The sequence below is a fragment of the Leptonychotes weddellii genome, chromosome 3, assembly GCF_054177405.1.
Source record: "Leptonychotes weddellii isolate Sample4059 chromosome 3, ASM5417740v2, whole genome shotgun sequence".
Lineage (NCBI taxonomy): Eukaryota > Metazoa > Chordata > Mammalia > Carnivora > Phocidae > Leptonychotes > Leptonychotes weddellii.
In genome coordinates, this window is record NC_138371.1 from 43,222,398 (window position 1) to 43,241,463 (window position 19,066).

General features: G+C 39.7%; 1 protein-coding gene across 2 annotated transcripts in view; it reads right to left on the reverse strand.

Moving 5' to 3' along the window:
- The window catches only part of ITGAV (integrin subunit alpha V), a 94,211-nt gene extending 84,318 nt beyond the window's left edge, over positions 1-9,893 (reverse strand). For both annotated transcript variants that reach the window (XM_081814019.1, XM_081814018.1), the window contains exon 1: positions 9,399-9,893. In XM_081814019.1, the coding sequence (XP_081670145.1) occupies positions 9,399-9,583 (185 nt within the window). In that variant the 5' untranslated portion in view covers positions 9,584-9,893. The remainder of the gene's footprint in view (positions 1-9,398) is intronic.
- Between the last annotated feature and the right edge of the window lie 9,173 nt (positions 9,894-19,066).

Genomic DNA, 19,066 nt, shown 5'->3' on the forward strand with positions numbered 1-19,066 from the left:
GCAATTCAGATAGGGTAAAACTTTGGATTTTATCATAAGGTCCATCTGAAGCCTTGGATTTTTTTTTTTTTTTTTAAGCAAAAGGATGACACAATCTAAAAAGAAAACTAAATTTGGTGCCTTCTGGGAATAGGATTAAGGAGGGAAGGGAGCAAAATGGAACAAGGAAAGCAAGAGATTTCGCAGCTTTGAGATGATAGTGACCTAGATTGGGAGGGCAGATGGAGAAAGAGATAGGTGCGGAGACCTGGGAAATATCTGAGGGCAGAATGAACAGGGATCGCTTAAGGGGGAAAGGGAAGATTAAAAATGTCACCTAGGTTTCCTTCAGGAGTGCATGAATAGGAGAACCATTTCCTGAACAAAAAAAGCTTCAAGAATAGGGAAGCAGAAGGCAGATTACAGGAAAACCAAGAATTCAGTTCTCAATGTCAGTCAGAAACATCTGCGAGACACCTAATTGCTAGTCAGGAGCTCTGAAGAGAGTTTTGCCTTAGAGATAATGTACTGAGAATGTGAACTTAGAGTAGATGGGTTCACACAGAGAGAAGCTTCAGAAAGAAGAGGGCCAAAGAGCGAGCTCTGAGGAGCAAGGGCATTTAGGAGTCAGGTAGAGAAAGAGCAAAGAGTAAAAGAGAATGAGAAGAAATTGATTTAAGTATAAAAGAAAACAGGATATAGTTATACACAGAAGGCCCTAAATAAATGCTATCACCATTATTTCATTTCCTTATTAACAGTCACTTAAATTCTAGCAAAGAAAATACTTAATTGCCTTTCACTTTTTTGTAAAGTTATGAACACATTTTAATATGGGATGCACTCATTTTAACCTTTATTTATCAATTTCAATTTCATTTCTTCTGGGTGGTATTTGCTAAATCATACTTAAACTAGTCAAGAGCTGGCTGCATGAATGGCTGGGTTACAGGAATCCTGCTTTCTGATATTTATCTTAAAACTCCATACTCAAAATAAAGGCAAAACTCCCAACCGAACCACACCCTGTTTAATAAAGCTTTATGCAGTCATATTTGGCATCAGTAAAACATCAATGCTGGCTCTTTCTCATCATAGCCAACTGAGTTTTCATTCAGCAGGAAAAATAAAATAAGGTCCCGAGTAAGAGAGCCCTTACCCCCCATGAATAAGAGAGCACTAAGCGTTGTCATCCTCTCCTTACTGCAGTAGAGCTGGGGAACAGCTAAATTACATATATATGTATGAAATTTTCCATTTCAACGGGTCAAAATTTGGCCACAAAAATCATAAGACTTCCCCCATTCATCTGGATAAAATGATTTTTGAGTCCATGACAGGGAAAAAGAATATTTCAGACAAGTGTACTTTTCAAGGTCTATACCTGAAAAGACATGGGATCAAATCCTGCAATAGTCCTAATAAGCATAATACAAGCGCAGGTATGCATATGATTTCAGTGCTACGGATAATAGCCAGGTTCCAGATGAGGACAGAAAAGGTGGTTCTCAGAATTTGCCTAGAAATCTACAAGCAAAACTCATTTCTGGACCGTCATCACAGTGCATGTTACAGAATCTTTTATAATTTTTTTTTCAAAGCTTATTCTTCCTACCTTATAATAAATTGCTTCCTTGAAAGTGGGGGACTCTAATTTATCTTTGTGTTTGCCACATAACCAACACTCAAGAAAAGTTTTTTACTTTTTTAATTTTTTTTAAGATTTTATTTATTTATTTGAGACAGAGAGAGCGAGAGCATGAGCGGGGGGTGGGGGGTGGGGGTGGAGGGAGAAGCAGACTCCCTGCTGAGCAGGGAGCCTGATGAGGGGCTCAATCCAGGACCTTGGGATCATGACCTGCGCCAAAGGCAGATGCTTAACCAACTGAGCCACCAAGGCGCCCCAAGAAAAGTTTTTTAAATTGACAGGTAAGTAGTAAGTAAATTGGATAGTTACAGGTCTCAATCTTAAAATAGCCATGTATAAATAGGCCATTTCCACTATCACCAACCCCTTGAGAATGCAGAAATCATCCTCTATTAAACATCCAATTATTTAAATTACCCTTAAAATAATTTATGTAACATATCTCTTCTTAATCTTGAGTTTCAGATACTTTCTTTACTTGGGCACTATAAGACAGAGAGAGGGCTGGGAAGTTACTAGTGGATGTGGACTTAGGCAAAGACAGAAAAAGGACACAGTAGGAGGGTTCTGAATGAAAACTGCACTCCACTGGCAACACAAAGCTCGCCTTCCTTGGATAAGGAACAGGATCAGGAACAAGGCTGCTGCTTTTCATCAGACCATTTGCACATTGTAGGCATAGAAATGATAGTAATTAGATGTACTAATATGGGTGTTCATCATGTTTTCCTAAGCGTACCTTCATGTGCAGTCTTGCACATTGGTGAAATGCCACAGAAATGGTAGAATAATATAAAAGGAATGTGTGAGCATTGTCAATTTGTAAATGCTATGTTAATGAGTGGGGGGGGGAAACTGAGGAATAAAAGTGCTTTGTCCAAAGTGTCAACATGATATTTAAGTTACTTTTAAACAGTATTACAGAAAGTTTATAAAAGAGAAAAATGGAAAGACAGAAAAAGTAAACTACCTTAGATAAATGTTAAGTCCTAAGAGGGAGTTGTATAGAGGAAAAATTAAATATTTGTAGAGAATAGGGTATAGGATGATAAAAGAGGATATTTGACAAAATTAAAGAATATAAAAGCAACACATATCACAGAAAACAAAAGCCTGTTGATGTGTATTCGGAAGGTGAATTTTATTTCTGCCACAGTAACAGAACAGTCTGTTAATAAAATGCTTTATAAAAATTAAGTAACTATTACTTTAAGTTCATCTAAGAATTAATGTCTACAACAGCTTAGTTAGGATAAGAGAAGTTACAGCGCTGAAAAAAATTTGCAAGATAAGCAACACTAACAGACAGTCTGATACTATAGATTACAATCACCCAATATAAATTAATTCAGAAAATCACTTCTAAATCTCTGAGCCTCAGTTTCCTCTTCTATATAATAATGTCCACTATAATTACTTTCAAAAATTTCTGAATGTGGATAGTAGACAACAGAAAAATCTGAAAGCATCATAAAAATACAAGATGATGGCACTGAAATTAAAAACAACAATTAATAAAACACTCTAATAAAGTAGGAAATATAATAGTCAAAATCTGTTTTCAAAGGGCTTTTTTTCCCCCTGTTTCCTCAAAGGACCATTAATTAACTTAAATGCAAGAGAAAAAAAGGAAGAAGAGTACCAAATGGGGTACTTGCCCTGTTTCCTCAAAGGACCATTAATTAACTTAAATCTCAAGAGAAAAAAAGGAAGAAGAGTACCAAATGGGGTACTTGCAACATTTCCTGACAATGGTGAGGAGCTGGGGAAGATACACAGGGTTACTTGAGGCTGACAAGAGATTTCACTGCTTAGCAGCAAAAATCTGAAGCTGAGCAACTTAGTTTCATATGCCTACAGCTTTCTCCTGCTAGATTCCATCTCCCTCCAAAAAGTTTACCCATGAACAGTATCAGGATCCTCATCCTCACCATTCTTCTCCAATGACTTGAGACATTTCCATTATATGATTTCAACATTGAGGTTTACATACATGAGCACACTATTAATTAACATTATGCCAATAAATTCTAAAAGATAAAGGGCAGAGTGTGTGCTGGGGGAGGAAGGAGGAGGAGTAGAAGAAAGAGGTAGAGGAAGTGGGGAGAAAGTCAGGGAGAATGTTGGGGGGCAGAGGATGGAAAGAAGAGGGAAGCGAGGTAGAGGAGAAGCGGGGAAAAGAAAAAAAGGGGAGATGAGAAGGGAGAAGGAAGAGGAAGTGAGAGAGACAAGAGGATCAGAGAAACCAACCAGGAGGATGCCCTTCAGATGCACTTCCTATCCAAAGTATACTTTAAGGGCAGTTGCTTCAGGGAATGTGACCTTCAGTACCAAGGAGAGGCAACCAGCCAAACAATGACAAGTCCTTTTTTTAAACCCTCCAAATGAACTAAGTTATTTGGCTGCTTTCAGCACTGACTTCTCCAAGATAAAGCATGTTTAATATAGTTGGCTGACTCTGGGCAGACCAATGAATGAGGCTTCATCAAAAGCAACTTTTGAAAAATTATCATACATATATGAAAAATGAGTATAAAATAGCACGGCACGAATGTTTTTTCAGAGCTGTAATTCCAGTCTCAGATTTACTTTTCATTAAAAAAAAAAAAAAATGCTACAGAGTCAACATTTATATGATGTAAAACAGGCACAGTGACTGTAAATTCTATACATTTTCTGTTTTCTTTTATAAGGTCTTATAAACCCTGGGTCTTAATCAGGAGAAATCAACAGAGTTTGCTTTTTAAATAATAAGGCTGTAGTCTATATATGTATATTATTTATGATAAGAATAAAGAACCAATATAGCCAGATCCACACTAAGTTCACAAAAATGAGCTTGCATCACCTTGTAAAGGGTTATGAAGATGGTTACAACGGTGAGGGGGAGAAATAGCGCATGAACGTTGAAAAGGACATGCGGATTGTGACAGATTGAAATGGTCTTCATCCGAGTAAAGCAGTCTGGAGTTTCTCTCTAGCCACGGGAGCACTGCTGAAGAAATTTTAGTAGAATACCAGATCAAAAAGATGTTTCAGAAAGATAAAACTATTAGGAACACTTAAGATCTAAGAGCCAAATGATGGGCAAAGTGATGAGGATCTGAGTGCCACAGACCACTCTTAGGACCGTGCTGAAATAAGGAGGCTGAAGTCGCAATGGAAAGCAGAGATGAATGCAAGAAACATTAACAACCAAGAATTTCTAGGACCTTCCGTCTGGTGACTAATCACTGACTAATATTAGCGGAGTACAGGAGGAGAGACAAAGAAAAATAGAAAATGAGAGGGAGGAATATGAAATTATTTCCAGGGCAACAGAAAAAATGATGGCACCATTAATAGAAACAAAGGTGCAACTGACCCCACTTGGTGAAAAAGAGCTCATTTTTAGTTGAGGTAAGATGGGCTAGTCAAGGAGAAATGATCCACAAGCTGTTGGAATATGAAGTTGGAGCTCTATTTTTAAATCCAAGATGCTGCCAGGGAAGCACTTTTATTTTAAAAGCTCTCCAGGTGCTGCAAACAGGAAGTTATGATGGAGAACTACCAAATGTTCTGCAAGACCTTCTGTGACAAGGGCACACTCACCCTCACCTTGTCCTTGGGGTCACAGGAACATGAACTGTAAATAAGTCTTCATTAGCGTTTTTTTTTTTTTTAAGATTTTTTTATTTATTTGAGAGAGAGAGCGAGTGTACGGAGGGGCAGAGGGAGAGGGAGGTGAGAAGCAGACTCCCCTCTGAGCTGGGAGCCCAACTGGGGCCTCAATCTCTCCACTCTGAGATCATGACCTGAAATCAAGAGGCTGATCCTTAACTGACTGAGCCACCCAAGGGCCCCAGGATTCATTAGTGTTTAATAGGGAAAAAGGCAAGAATTCTAATCCAGTGTTGCTCATTATAGCATTATTTAAAAATAAATACAGATGTAAAATGAGAACCATATAACTTATATTTGAAGAATAAATAAGAAAATCATCCAATTACTTTCTTCTTAAAAATTAAAATTTGAACAGAAAAATTAAATGGAATTTAAATTTCATACCCTGTCTTTTGATCCCACCTTGCCCCCTTCCCCACACCAATCCACCCAAACAAATAAAGATTGAAAACCCGAGGTGCCTGGGTGGCTCAGCCAGTTAAGCATCTGCCTTTGGCTCAGGTCATGATCCCAGGGTCCTGGGATCGAGCCCCACATGCTGAGCAGGGAGCATGCTTCTCCCTCTGCCAAGCTCTCTCTCAAGTAAATTTTTAAAATCTTAAAAAAAAAAAAAAGACTGAAAACTCTCTGGCCTCAGTGTTCTCATCCATAAGAATGAGTTTATCCGCTTCCCTACTTCCCCTGGTGGTTTGTGCTATAGAGTGAAGTGAGATATCATAAGTACATAAGTAAAAGTGCTTTGTAATTTATAAAATAGGCTAACCAACATAAGATATCATTATTATAATTAAACCTGGGGTACAATTTTTAATTTTTCCAATTATTCTCCATAAGATAAATGTGACTCTATTTCATGGCCTATATATGATCTTTAAATTTTATGTAAGTTTGGGGCGCCGGGGTGGCTCAGTTGGTTAGGCGACTGCCTTCGGCTCAGGTCATGATCCCGGAGTCCTGGGATCGAGTCCCACATCGGGCTCCCGGCTCAGCGGGGAGCCTGCTTCTCCCTCAGACCCTCTCCCCTCTCATGCTGTTTCTCTCTCTTTCTCTCAAATAAATAAATAAATAAAATCTTTTAAAAATAAATAAATAAATAAATAAATTTTATGTAAGTTTGGCAATATAGTCACTGTAAATTAATGCATACAAGAAAAAAGTTATGGAATGCTAACTTTTTTTTTCATAATTTCTAAATCACAATTTTTGTGACTTTTCACTTTAAACCTAGGACTCATTACTGGAGGGATTTTCTTGAGGACTCACCTTAATATTTTTCCTTAATTTATTTTTCCTTTTCTTTAATAAACAGTGATTCATTACTTTTCACAACAATATGGAAATAATTCAATACCAATTTTTAATAACAACAAAGTGAGATCTAAAATAATTGCTGTGGGTACTTATTTATCTTTTTTAATTTAATTTTTATTTATTTTAGAGAGAGAGAGAGAGAGAGCATGCAAAGGAGCAGGGGGAGGGGCAGGGGGAGAGGGAGAGACCGAATCCCAAGCAGACTCCTGTGCTGAGCTCAGAGCCCAGCACAGCTCAATCTCACGACCCTGGGATCAGTTTGGGCGCTCAACTGACTGAGCCACCCAGGAGCCCCCCTGCTGTGGGTATTTAGACACCAAAAGAAACCAGAAGAGAAAGGAGAAGACTTCATTACTGTTGCTTCCGCATTAATCCAGGCATTCTTCCTTCAGGAGAAAGGAATCTTTAATTAGCAAACATTTTTTTTCTTTTTTCTTTTAGAAGTTTATAATCACACCAAGGAACAACAACAATAAATGCAGCTGCTAATAGAAACGGCATCCTCATATACCTTGGATTCCAATACTTGTTAAATTTAAAGGCATCTTTTACAAAATTAAGCATAATTTTACATTAATCTTCGTTAAATCTGAAAAGTTCAGTAATTAGAAATCTGTTTCTATGTATTTTTTTTAAAGTCTCAAAATTGATGTAAATTTTTTAAGGTAGGCTAACGAGCTCACTTGTCTACCAGTAACAAAGTCACTGATGAACATTTCAAAATATTATATGGAACCAAACCCAACTCAATTTTACCTTACCATTGAAGGCCCACATGAGAGGTCATGTAACCTGTGGGTTCATAATATATTTGATGACTATAATGATTAGTCAAAGATTAGCCATCCAGCCTTGTAATCAAAAATAGTCAACATCTCATGCCAACCGTTCGATATTACTGCATTTTCCATAGTAACAACACTTAAGGTTTATCATCTTGTCGTTACCTTTATACTACTAAACTCAGAGGATTGCCACAGAATTACTCCCACCATTTGCAAAACATTCCATCAACTATGAAGTATTTAAGTGTTAACTCTTGCTAATTTAAGTACCAACTCTTGACAAAGGACAATACATATTTTTAAAACTATTAGAATTTCTTAATTAATTAATTAAATCTAAAAGAGCACCCCTGAGAACTAAAATCTGTACCATAAAGGCACACACTTAAAAATATCTGGAAACAGGGGCGCCTGGGTGGCTCCGTCATTAAGCATCTGCCTTCGGCTCAGGTCATGACCCCAGGGTCCTGGGATCCAGCCCCCGCAGGGAGCCTGCTTCTCACTCTCCCAGTCCCCCTGCTTGTGTTCCCTCTCTCGCTGTCTCTCTCTCTGTCAAATAAATAAATAAAATCTAAAAAAAAAAAAAAAAATCTGGAAACAAAAAACCTTTTAAATAACAGATAAAACTGACAAAATGATTAAGTCAAATGACAAGGTAGAAAATGTTGCCCAAGTTAACAATTATTTTTTTATCATTCTGGAAAATTTGTGCTCAAGAGAAAGCACTGAAACTGGAGACAACAAACAAAACTGAGTTCACTACATAAAACAATGTCTAGTTTCCACTAACTGCTTCCAACCAATTTACTGCTGCAAAGGTTGTCACCAAAATGAATGGTAATCAATACTTGCACGATAAGAATAAATCCTGCTGAACCTTCTAACAGTCATGAAATAATATTTAGATCATCGTCAAATTAGGCACGAATGAGTTGGAAAAATGGTCCTATCCAAGTACTGACCATCAAAATTAGCCTCCCTCACCCCCTCAAAAATAATACCTTCAATATAGAGAAAATATAGAAGGGGAAAAAAAGTTACTATTTCTAAGAGCTTGTAAAGAGCCCTAAGAAAAGTTTGCCTCTTGAAAACAAGATTTAAACCTCAGAAGACATCTAGTGAACATTTATTAAATCAGTATTTCTAACGCTAATATGGGGGTGAGGTGGTGACAATGAGGTCAGCGTTCAGTAAAGTCAGAGACAACTTTGAATCCAATAATGACATTAACTCTGTTTCAAATCCTGACGGCCTTCTGCAACGCGAAACGCTGGCAATTTGAAAACGTAACTGAATTCTTAAATACTGCAGTATTCAAATGACCTAGAGTGAATGAAAACTCAGCAAACACCCTTGTTCTTTCTGAACAATGACCTAAATAATGAATCACTATAAAAAGAACACATGACACACTCAATTCATCTGTTCACCCTCACATGTGCAAAGGTCTGTCAGTACCAGAGATAAGACACAATGAATCCACTACGACAGTCTGGTCCTTTTAGTCATCAGAAAGTCTGTAAAAGGAGTAAATGAGAAACAGAATCAGAGAGGCGGAAAGTGTGGGGGAGGGCTCGTGCAGGGAGAGCGAAAGGGACTGGTGTCTAAGTCTGTGAAGCAGACAGGCTACGGGGAAGGCGAACTGGTACCCGAGAAAAAGAAGTTCGGAAATGAGACGGTCCAAGTCCGGGACACCAGCGGAGGCGGCGCGGAGTCCGGCGGGACCAGCCTTTGTTGCTTTCCCACTTCCCCCGAATTTTAAGCACAAGTCTGCCTCAAAGCTGTTTCTCTTGAGGAGAGGAGAGAGGGGAACTGAGGGGAGGTGGTGGGGGCCGCGGGGGTTCACTTCCCCAGATATTTCATCCACCCAGAACCTAAACCCCCCAGTGGGGGTGGGGGACACAGACAGACAAACGCCGGGATCCCTCCCGGAGACTCTCCCTCGGGAAACAGAGGGTGGGTGCGCGCGGTGGGGGAGGGGGCTGATTCCCCTTCCAAGTGCGGCCACTTACGAGGACGCGCTGGGCACGAAGAAATCCACCGCGAAGCCGAAGTAACTTCCTTCGGGGCCTGAGTATTCGGCAGGACTGTCCACGTCGAGGTTGAAGGCGCCGCAAAGAGGCAGCAGGAATCCGGGAAGAAGGAACAGGAGGCGGCAAGGGCGAAGGCGTAGCCGCCGGCGCGGCGGAGAAGACATCGCCGAAGTGCGCGCGGCGCGCCGAGGCCGGAGTCGCGGCCACCCCTCCCGGAGCGCACGGTGTCCGCGGCCCGCCGCCGCCGCCTTCGCACGCCGAAACTTGCCCGTCACTCGCTTCGCGGCGAGTCCCGGACAGCGCCGGAGGAGGCAGGAGGGCTGAGCTGCCGAGCGGCCGCCCGGGAAGTGGGGCGCAGGGCGCGCGGGGCGGGGACAGCAGCGCCGGCGGCCCCTTGCCTCCCTCCAGCTCTGCCGCTCAGCGCTTGGGCTCGGGCTGGGGACTGCGCGGGTGAGCGCCGCACCCCCCCGTCTGAGTGCGGCGGCTGGCGGCGGGAGGAGGCGGTGAAGGGGGAGGGGCCGGCCCGGGAGGCCGGGCCGCCGCGCAGGAGGAAGTGAAGGAGGAGAGTCGTCCTGCGACTGGGGAGAGCTGAGCGCACTTCCGTGCGCGGTGTCGCCTCCTGTCCCGGGAGCGAGGTGCCTGTGCCGAAGCCACGGTCCCTCAGAGTCCCCGGCAGCTGCCGCGCTGTCGGACGAGGGCCTCCGACCCAGCTCCAGAGGGCTAGTGGTGGATGAAGGGGTGGCCGAGCATCCCAACCCGCTCACCGTCCAAGGGCACCCCACGCTCCCCGGTCGCGCCGGGAACTCCCCTGCGACTTTGGTTTAGAAGTGAGGAAAGCTTTATTCGCCTCTCGGTTTCTGCTCCTTGAAACCCTGGCAGGCTCTCACAAACGGAACTCTATAATTAATGGTCGTCCCCCCCCCCCCCCACTCTCCCACACACACTGAACTTAATTATAAACTTCCAGAATGCTAGCACAGCCTCTTCCAGGCGAGTTGTGTTAAAGCCGAAGTTGAAGGATCGGCAAAGCAAAGAATTGGCAGTAATAGTTTTAAATCAAGTCGAACTAGTCGAAACCTTATTATAGTTTGTTAGCTGACGTTGTGTGATTTCGAATAACTATCACTGATTTAAGACATTTGGGTAGAAATATCATTTTAGAGTTGGAAGAAGGAATGTGCACCATTGAAGTAAGGCCTCTCTGGACATGCTGCTTTTGGTGTGTTTCACGGCGTCCAGGCTCCTGACAGTTCGACTGAGAGACTTGAGAGCAGGATCCCTGACCTCTTTCTTTATATTCTGTGGTCCTACCACCTTGCCAGGCAGAGTGAGCCATCAATAAAATGTTGAATGGAGTTGAAATGATGAGTAAACTTTGCCCAGGGACGTGACTTTCCTATATTGTGTACCATGTGCTGAAGAATTTGGTGAACAAGACTGAGAGTATAAATGCATTGTATAGACCTTAACAACTTACAAGTACTAGAACAGTAATTTTGGATTATTTTCCCAAAGTAGCTATTAAAACTCAATCACAATGCACATTAATCTCATAGCTTTTAATTAATCCTGTGAAGGAATATGTATATAAGGAGAAATGAAATGTCTAGTTTGAATTTATAGTACTTAATTGCATTATATATTTTGATTCTTAAATTAATCTAAAAAATATGCAGCAAAACCTTGCCCATGTTTCCCAAACCACGGCCCAGCACTTGTCTAGTCTAAAGGAAATTACCACGTGAGACAGGTGATCCTACACAAAAACACAAAAATACAAATGTACCTTTCCCCTCACTGTGTTCCAGATGCACCTAAGAGGCATAAACTCAAAGGGGCTTTTATTCCTTAAAAGCCTGATAACCAATCCCCTTGGAAATCCATCCAGACAAGAAGGGCAGAAGAGTGTGGAGGTTTAAACTTAGATGAAAGTTTAGTTTTAGGGAGCCCTCCCACTCCCCAACTTCTGATCCAGGACAGAGATCCAACAGACCAGAAGAAGGGAGGAAGAACAACAGGAAAAGGAAGAATCCAAAGCAATAGCAACATCTATGTGTATTTCGGCAATACCGAAATTGAGTGAACTCCGAACCTCATTTCTATTAGGAGACAATGAACCAGACTAACTCAGTGCCTTAAGGCACTCTGGGTTACAGGGGCACCTGGGTGGCTCAGTCATTAAGCATCTGCCTTCGGCTGAGTTCATGATCTCAGGGTCCTGGGATTGAGCCCCACGTGGAGCTTCCTGCTCAGCAGAGAGCCTGCTTCTCCCTCTCCCTCTGCCTGCCCCTCTGCCTACTTGTGCTCTCTAGCGCTCTGTCAAATAAATAAATAAAATCTTTTTAAAATACTTTTAAAAAAGTACTCTGGGTTATAAATGCAGGCATCTTGGGACACCTGGGTGGCTCAGTCAGTTGGGTGACTGCCTTCAGCTCAGGTCATGGTCCCAGGGTCCTGGGATAGAGCCCCTCATTGGGCTCCCTGCTCAGCAGGGAGTCTGCTTCTCCCTCTCCATCTACCCCTTCCTCCCCCTCGAATGCATGCACCCGCGTACACTCGCTCTCTCTCAAATAAATAAAAGTAAATAAATAAATAAATGCAAGCTTTTTTTTTTTACCAGAGTAGTCATGCTTGAGCAGTCAGCTACCTAGCACCTTGCAAAGTGAGGGAATTTATTACAGTGCATAGTAATTCAGCCAGCACTTATGCAGGATCCACAGTGTGCCAAGGTACTGCGTGCATGGGAGAGGGAGAAGCATATTTTATTCTATGGAGGAAAAGCTCTGCCTATCCCCCAGTCCAATGACACTGCTCTTTAACTACCTTATAACAATTCCCCAACTTAAAAGAACCAGATAATAATATATCTGCATTAAGTATAATCACTTTCTTATAGACGAAATAAAATATTAGCTGGTAAAAAAGAATTTGACTTTGAATTTTACCCTCTACCAATGCTGTCCTTTCATTAGAAGCTTGATTCCATTGGTTTCTGTAAATTCAAATGCCTGAGTTCAATTCCTGAATTCATTTGGTACTAGTTCTGTGACCCTGGGCATATTGTGTGCCTCGGTTTTCTTATCTATAAAATGGGAAGGACGATAGCACCTACCCATAGAATTGAACAGTACTTGTTGCCATCAATACTTTTACTACTATTAGTTTAGTACAGTAGTAATAGTACATTTGTGTGACACTAATTTCTGACACTCTCTTAGTTCTCCTAGTACCTATCCAACAGTTCCTTCAATAACCGTTATCCAACTAGGACTCCACTTGGCTTTGTCTCTGCACACACAAAAGCACAGTCTCATTACTCCAAAATAATGTTAAGAGAAATTTCAAATTTTTATCTCTCAACATCAAGATGGATTCCGGTCATAACTCATGGAAACCCTTCTGCAAACCCCTTTTTCCTACTCTCCGTTACTCTACGGGCTTTAATCCACTAAACCCTACAGTATTGCCATTGCTTTTTTTGTCTGACTCTCTCCTGCCTCTCCTCTTTCAGCTATTAATGAGGGAGATTTACTTGGCCTAGCAGGCTTCATCTCCACTCCCACCCCCAGTGCTGCCTTTTCCTATCTGAAAAGATAAGAAAAGATTCCCAGCCAGGACCGGCTGCTCCTTGGGTGGTTGGGAAAGGAAGGAAAGCAGAAAATTTGTTTCCTTTTGAGGCTTTGCTTCCTAATCTACCCCCACCATGTTAGGATTATCCAAGTCTTTGTCTTGGTTCACTGCATTTCTTGTTCTACACATCCCCTGCAGGATCTTATTCATCACCACACTCTTACCACTCCCCACCTCACAAAGTAGCTTTAGCCATATTAAATTAATTACTTCCAGTTTCCCCAGAATGACATCTTGGTTCACAGGGCTCTATCTTCCTAGAAAACAGTGGCCCTCCTCTTCAACCACTTCCGCCAGCCTTCTTCCTTCTGCCACATACAGACTTACACAAGATCCTCTATCTAGCTATTTCCTCCTCTTCTTTCAAGATGTGTATCAGGCCACATCATGTCCTCCAGGAAGCCTATAAAGAACCATGACTTAACTGTTTTTGTATCCCTTACATTCAACACTGAGCCCAACAATGGAATTAATTCTACTGTCCAAAGACTTAATAATAACTAACAATTCTATTAAGTTTCCTCATTATGTGCTGGGCACTGTGCTAAGCATTTTGATATATATTAAATCACTTATTAGTCATAAAATCCTATCAGATAGGTTCTATTAGTAGCCCATATATAAAGATGAAGAAACTGATTCTCTAGGATTTGAATAATTTTTCCAACATCACATATCCTTGTGGGCAAGGAAGGGAGCTAGTGATGATCTCCAAGGTCTTCCCCATGCCTGAGAACCTGGACCTTCAGTGACCTCCCCAGGCCAACTAGGGTGGTTGTTCATAACCCCCATGAAATGAAGTCATCTGGTCTCATTCATGTATCTTTCCCCTACATGAGGCAAAATAAAGATACCCAACTGAGGATAAACTGGCTCACAGTTGTAAATGAAAAGGGGAAATGGTTCTCACCCTCATTTATAGGTCTAATCCTCATCATAACATTTTCCTAACAGCGAGAAATCAGTCATTTGTTGCCTTTAGATTAGACACTCCTTCCATAAACTAGCAAAAGTTTGTTACAAACATAAGGTCAGATAAATGCTGAGGAAAATGGGGAAATATCTTAGTTCTCCTGTTGAAAGAGCAAGACAAAGATAACTTACTTTTGTATAAAAATCCTAAGAACGTAACATGTATAAATGCAAATATTAATAATTAATAATGATATCACTACATAAGCTCAAGTGCAAAGAGAAAGTTAGTAAGTGGATTAAGAAATTATACATAAAACATATTGTTTCCACTAGAGTCAAACTTACATTTTAAATATCCAGCCATATTTCCTCCTGGGGATGTACAATTATTGAGCACCTTTCTTGTGGTCCTGTTGCCATAAGAGTCCTTTTTTTTTTCCAATTTAAATTCAATTAATTAACATATAGTATATTATTAGTTTCAGAGGTAGAGGTCAGTGATTCATCAGTCTTATATAATACCAGGGCTCATTACAACTCGTGCCCTCCTTAATGCCCATCACCCAGTTACCCCATCTCCCTACCCTCTATCCCCTCCAGCAACCCTCAGTTTGCTTCCTATGATTAAGAATCTCTTATGGTTTGTCTCCCTCTCTAATTTCATCTTGTTTTATTTTTCTCTCCTTTCCTCTATGATCCTCTGTTTTGCTTCTTAAATTCCACATATGAGTGAGATCTGTTCATGCATAAAAGTCCTTTTTCAAACAATCTTTCAGGGTTTGAATAACCTGTGATAGAAGATAGTAGAAAACTGAGATTCAAAGCACCGAATCAGAAGTCACAATACAAAGTAACTAATACCTGTAAATAGGAAAACAAGCACTTGGAATTCCATGCCCGAAGGGAGCCAAGCGTGGTGGGCAGGAAGCTTTGGTGAGGTAAGTACCTGTGCAGGTCTCCTCAAGTCTTCCAAATATGCCATGTTCACCACTTCCTCTGTTCCTGAGTTGCTTCTTCTTCTTTTTTTTTTTTTCTTTTTCAATCTGGAATGTCTTCTTTCACCTGCTCTCCCACCCCAATTCCACCCAAACTTCAACATTCGGCCTAAGACTCATCTTTTCCGGGAAGCTTTACATAGCTTCAGTTTCTCCCTTCTCTTTAAAAATGACTTGTATTTCCAAGGGCGCCTGGGTGGCTCAGTTGGTTAAGCGACTGCCTTCAGCTTGGTTCATGATCCCGGAGTCCTGCATCGGGCTCCCTGCTCAGCAGGGAGTCTGCTTCTCCCTCTGACCCTACCCCCTCTTGTACTCTCTCTCTCTCACACTCTCTCTCTCAAATAAATAAATTTAAAAATCTTTAAAAAAAATAAAATGACTTGTATTTCCAAGTCTCACCCACTCACAACTTAGCATTTACTTATTCTTGTACTTGTTTCTTGGTGTTTTTGACAGTATTTGAATAAAATTCTATTTAATATTAATTCTTGATGTTGTCAGGCATCTAGTATTTTCTTCCTAGTAAAATTATCAGTTCCTTAAAATCTTTTTTTAAGCTGTTTTCTTAGTTTATATATTCTCCCATAACATTGAATACAGTGCTGAATTTATATTTCAAAAAATCACAAAGAACTTGTTGAAGAATTGTCTGTAAAATTGCATAAGAGAAGCAAATATGTTGATCTCCCCCACAGCTTTACTGAGGCATGACTGACAAATAAAATAGTGTTAAACATGTTGATCTTACCTATCATTAAATGTTCAGTGCCCAGCACAGTTCCTACTGAATTGCAAGAAACCAAGAAGTACTTGCTGAAGGATAAATAAACAAATGTAAGAATAAAATAGCAATTTTCAACTTTATAAATTGAACACAGGAAGGCAATAACTAAATAAATATTTTTATATAAATGAATGAATGAATATATTTTTCAAGAAGTAGCAAAGTACAAGAATATATAGTAAGTTCCTTTTATAACTAGCAAAGAAATGGGATTAAACTACTAACTTTATCTAGAATAGTGTTTCTAAGATTTGTAGCTGTTTTTCATTCCTGGTTGCATTTTGGGATTAGGGCTTGGGTCTTATGAAGGAGATAAAAATTAATCACAAATGGCAAGAAATGTCCTCTGCATTCCTGGAGTTCTTTGCATCTCATTGTGAAAAACCACTGTGCTCTCAAGATAGGCACTTTTTTAAAGTTTATTTATTTAAGTAATCTCTACACCCAATGTGGGGTTCAAACTCACAACCCCAAGATTAAGAGTCTCATGCTCTTCCAACTGAGCCAACCAAGTACCCCTAGGCATTCTTTACTTCAAGGACATGTCTGATGGTTTTCTGAATTTCCCTTCAAATAATCAACATGATGTAAAAATGTAAAAGGAAAATTGTGTATATTATTTTATTTAAACTAATTAAAGATTATAGCATCCTTTTATATTATAACTACTTAAGAGGATTTAATTTGTTTTGAGGCTTGAAGTGTTGATGTGTGCTAAGACATCAACCACATTTCTCAGTATAGCACTTGTAATACAAAAAAAATCCATGTTTGAAAAAGGGCAATGCTGTCTAAATTACTCTTCTATCACTGAAAAGTCAAGAGTCTCAGATAGAGGCTTAGATACAGAAACAAAGTGTTTGTGGTATGTCCAGAATTAAAAATAATACATTCTTAAATTTTTAAAAATAATATATTGAAAAAACAGAGTTTCAAAAGAACACTATGTTTTATTTATATTATGAGTCATAAAAAGAATCATGGTATAATTTAAAATGTCTCTGGCACTTGATAAATGATTGCTAATACTTTCCTCCTACTAATCATTTTGTATAAATGTAGCCTTGCTGTTACTGGAGATTATAACCCAAAACTTTTCATTCTTTTTTCCTTCAGATGAATGATAAATATAAACAGTCATAATCAGAAGATCTTTAAGAACCATAGTCTACAAAGTTTTACATATATTTATTTTTTCCTTGAGAAAAAAAATGGCAAGAAAACGTCATTAATGACAAAACACAACATTTTCCTACTGTATATGTGTATATAGTTCTTGAAATTCTTTTCCTCAGATACATGCTTTAATCCTACTATTGTTTAGTAGTATGACATCTAAATGATTATTGAAATTTTTTTTAGTAAGTAAAAATAAACATATCTCAAAAAGACATAGCTAGACATATGTCTACAAAACAGATTTTTCAGGAGAAATTTTAATATCAAGAACATAACAAGGTGATATTATTATATCTGTATAATACTATTAAAGTATGATACTATGTAATACTATTGTGGTATCATATACCAATGAATATTGTTGATGTTATGTAACTTAGTTCCATTACATTGGTATTCACGTTTTCATGCCCTATTATATAAAGAGCTATGTAAATCTGATTTTTAACACAAAACGTAAATTTATTCACATGACTATTGCATTATTTTTCTTTTGACTCACTCCATTTATACTCGTCTTATTAAAGAATATGTTACTCATTCATTTATTCATTGGATATTTATTAAGTGTCCCCTGTAAGCTCAACACTGCAATTAGAGCTTGAATTACGAAGACAAATTAGATATGACACCTGCCAGGAACTCACAGTTTAATTAGACAAATACTTAAATAAATAATACTAGCTTCAATTTATTAAGGGACATATTTTACTATGTGCCAAGTGCTCTATTAAAATTCTGTATATGGATTATGCTTCTTCATAAAATATAATTACTGCATATGGGTAATTTTATCCCATTTTACAGATGAGAACAGTAAGTGTGGTGATGTTAAAATATGCTCCCTTTGGGAGTACCTGGCTGGCTCAGTTGGTAGAGCACGCAACTCTAGATCACAGGATCATGAGTTCAAACCCCACATTGGGTGTGGAGCCTACTTTTAAGAAAAAATATTTAAAATATGCTCTCTTCAGGGTGTCCGGGTGGCTCAGTTGGTTAAGCATCTAACTCTTAATTTGAGTTCAGGTCATTATCTCAGGGTCGTGCACTGGTATGGAGCCTGCTTAGGATTCTCTCTTTCCCTCTGCGCCCTCACTTCCTGTGTACTCTTTCTCTCTCTCTCTCTCTCAAGTAAATAAATAAATAAAATCTTAAAACTAAGCTAAAATAAAATATGCTCCCTTCAAGATGTGGAACAGAACTCCCCACCTCTTGAGTGTGGGCTGGATTTCATGAATTGCTTTTAATGACTAGGATAAAGAAGTGGCTGCACTTTTGTTGACTAGGTCTTAAAAGGCGCATGACTTCCTTTGGCCCTCTCTCTCAGTTGGAAAGCCAGATGCCATCTGGTAAGAACATACAAGCCACCTAGGGAGGGGCCGACATGGTGAGAACCTGAGGCCTCCTCCCAACAGCCACTTGAGTGACTTATCTTCAAAGTAGATTCTTCTTCCCTGCCTGGCCTTCAAATGATGGCATCCCCTGACAACATTTAAACTCAAGAGAGATCCTGAGCTAGACATTATCCATCTAAACTGTTCTTTAATTAATGATGCACAGAAACTGTGAAATAATCAATATTTGTTGCTTTGAGCCAATACATTTGGGGGATAATTTGTTACTGGGTAACAGATAACTAACACAATGAGTTTAGAGAAATTATGCCATTGTCATTAGGGTCACAGAACTAGAATGTGTTAGAGATGTCCCAGACAGTCTATATAGCTAAAGTGACCATATAATTTATTGTCCAACAGGGACACTGTAGAGAGTAACAGGGATACTGATAATAATTATATGGTGAAACAGCTATGTCCTGGAACTATGCAGGGGAAACTGGGGGGTTGGATCACTCTTATTATAGCCTATGCTCTTTACTATTACACTACTCTTTCTCCTGTATAAATAAGTATATACAATGTGACCAGTCCAACACCAGAAGTAAAGTACAGGGAAAGGATAATCCATCTGCCCTGCAGAGACTGCTAGCTACCTATCCAAGATTCACTGTCTCCTTCTTGTTTGGTCATAAAATTCTTATATTGTGTGGTGGCAATAATGTGCCTAGCTGGAAAAAATAAAAAACAAACCCCCAAACCCCTGCATTTCCCAGCACCCTTCTAGATGACCAAAAGATGTCAGTA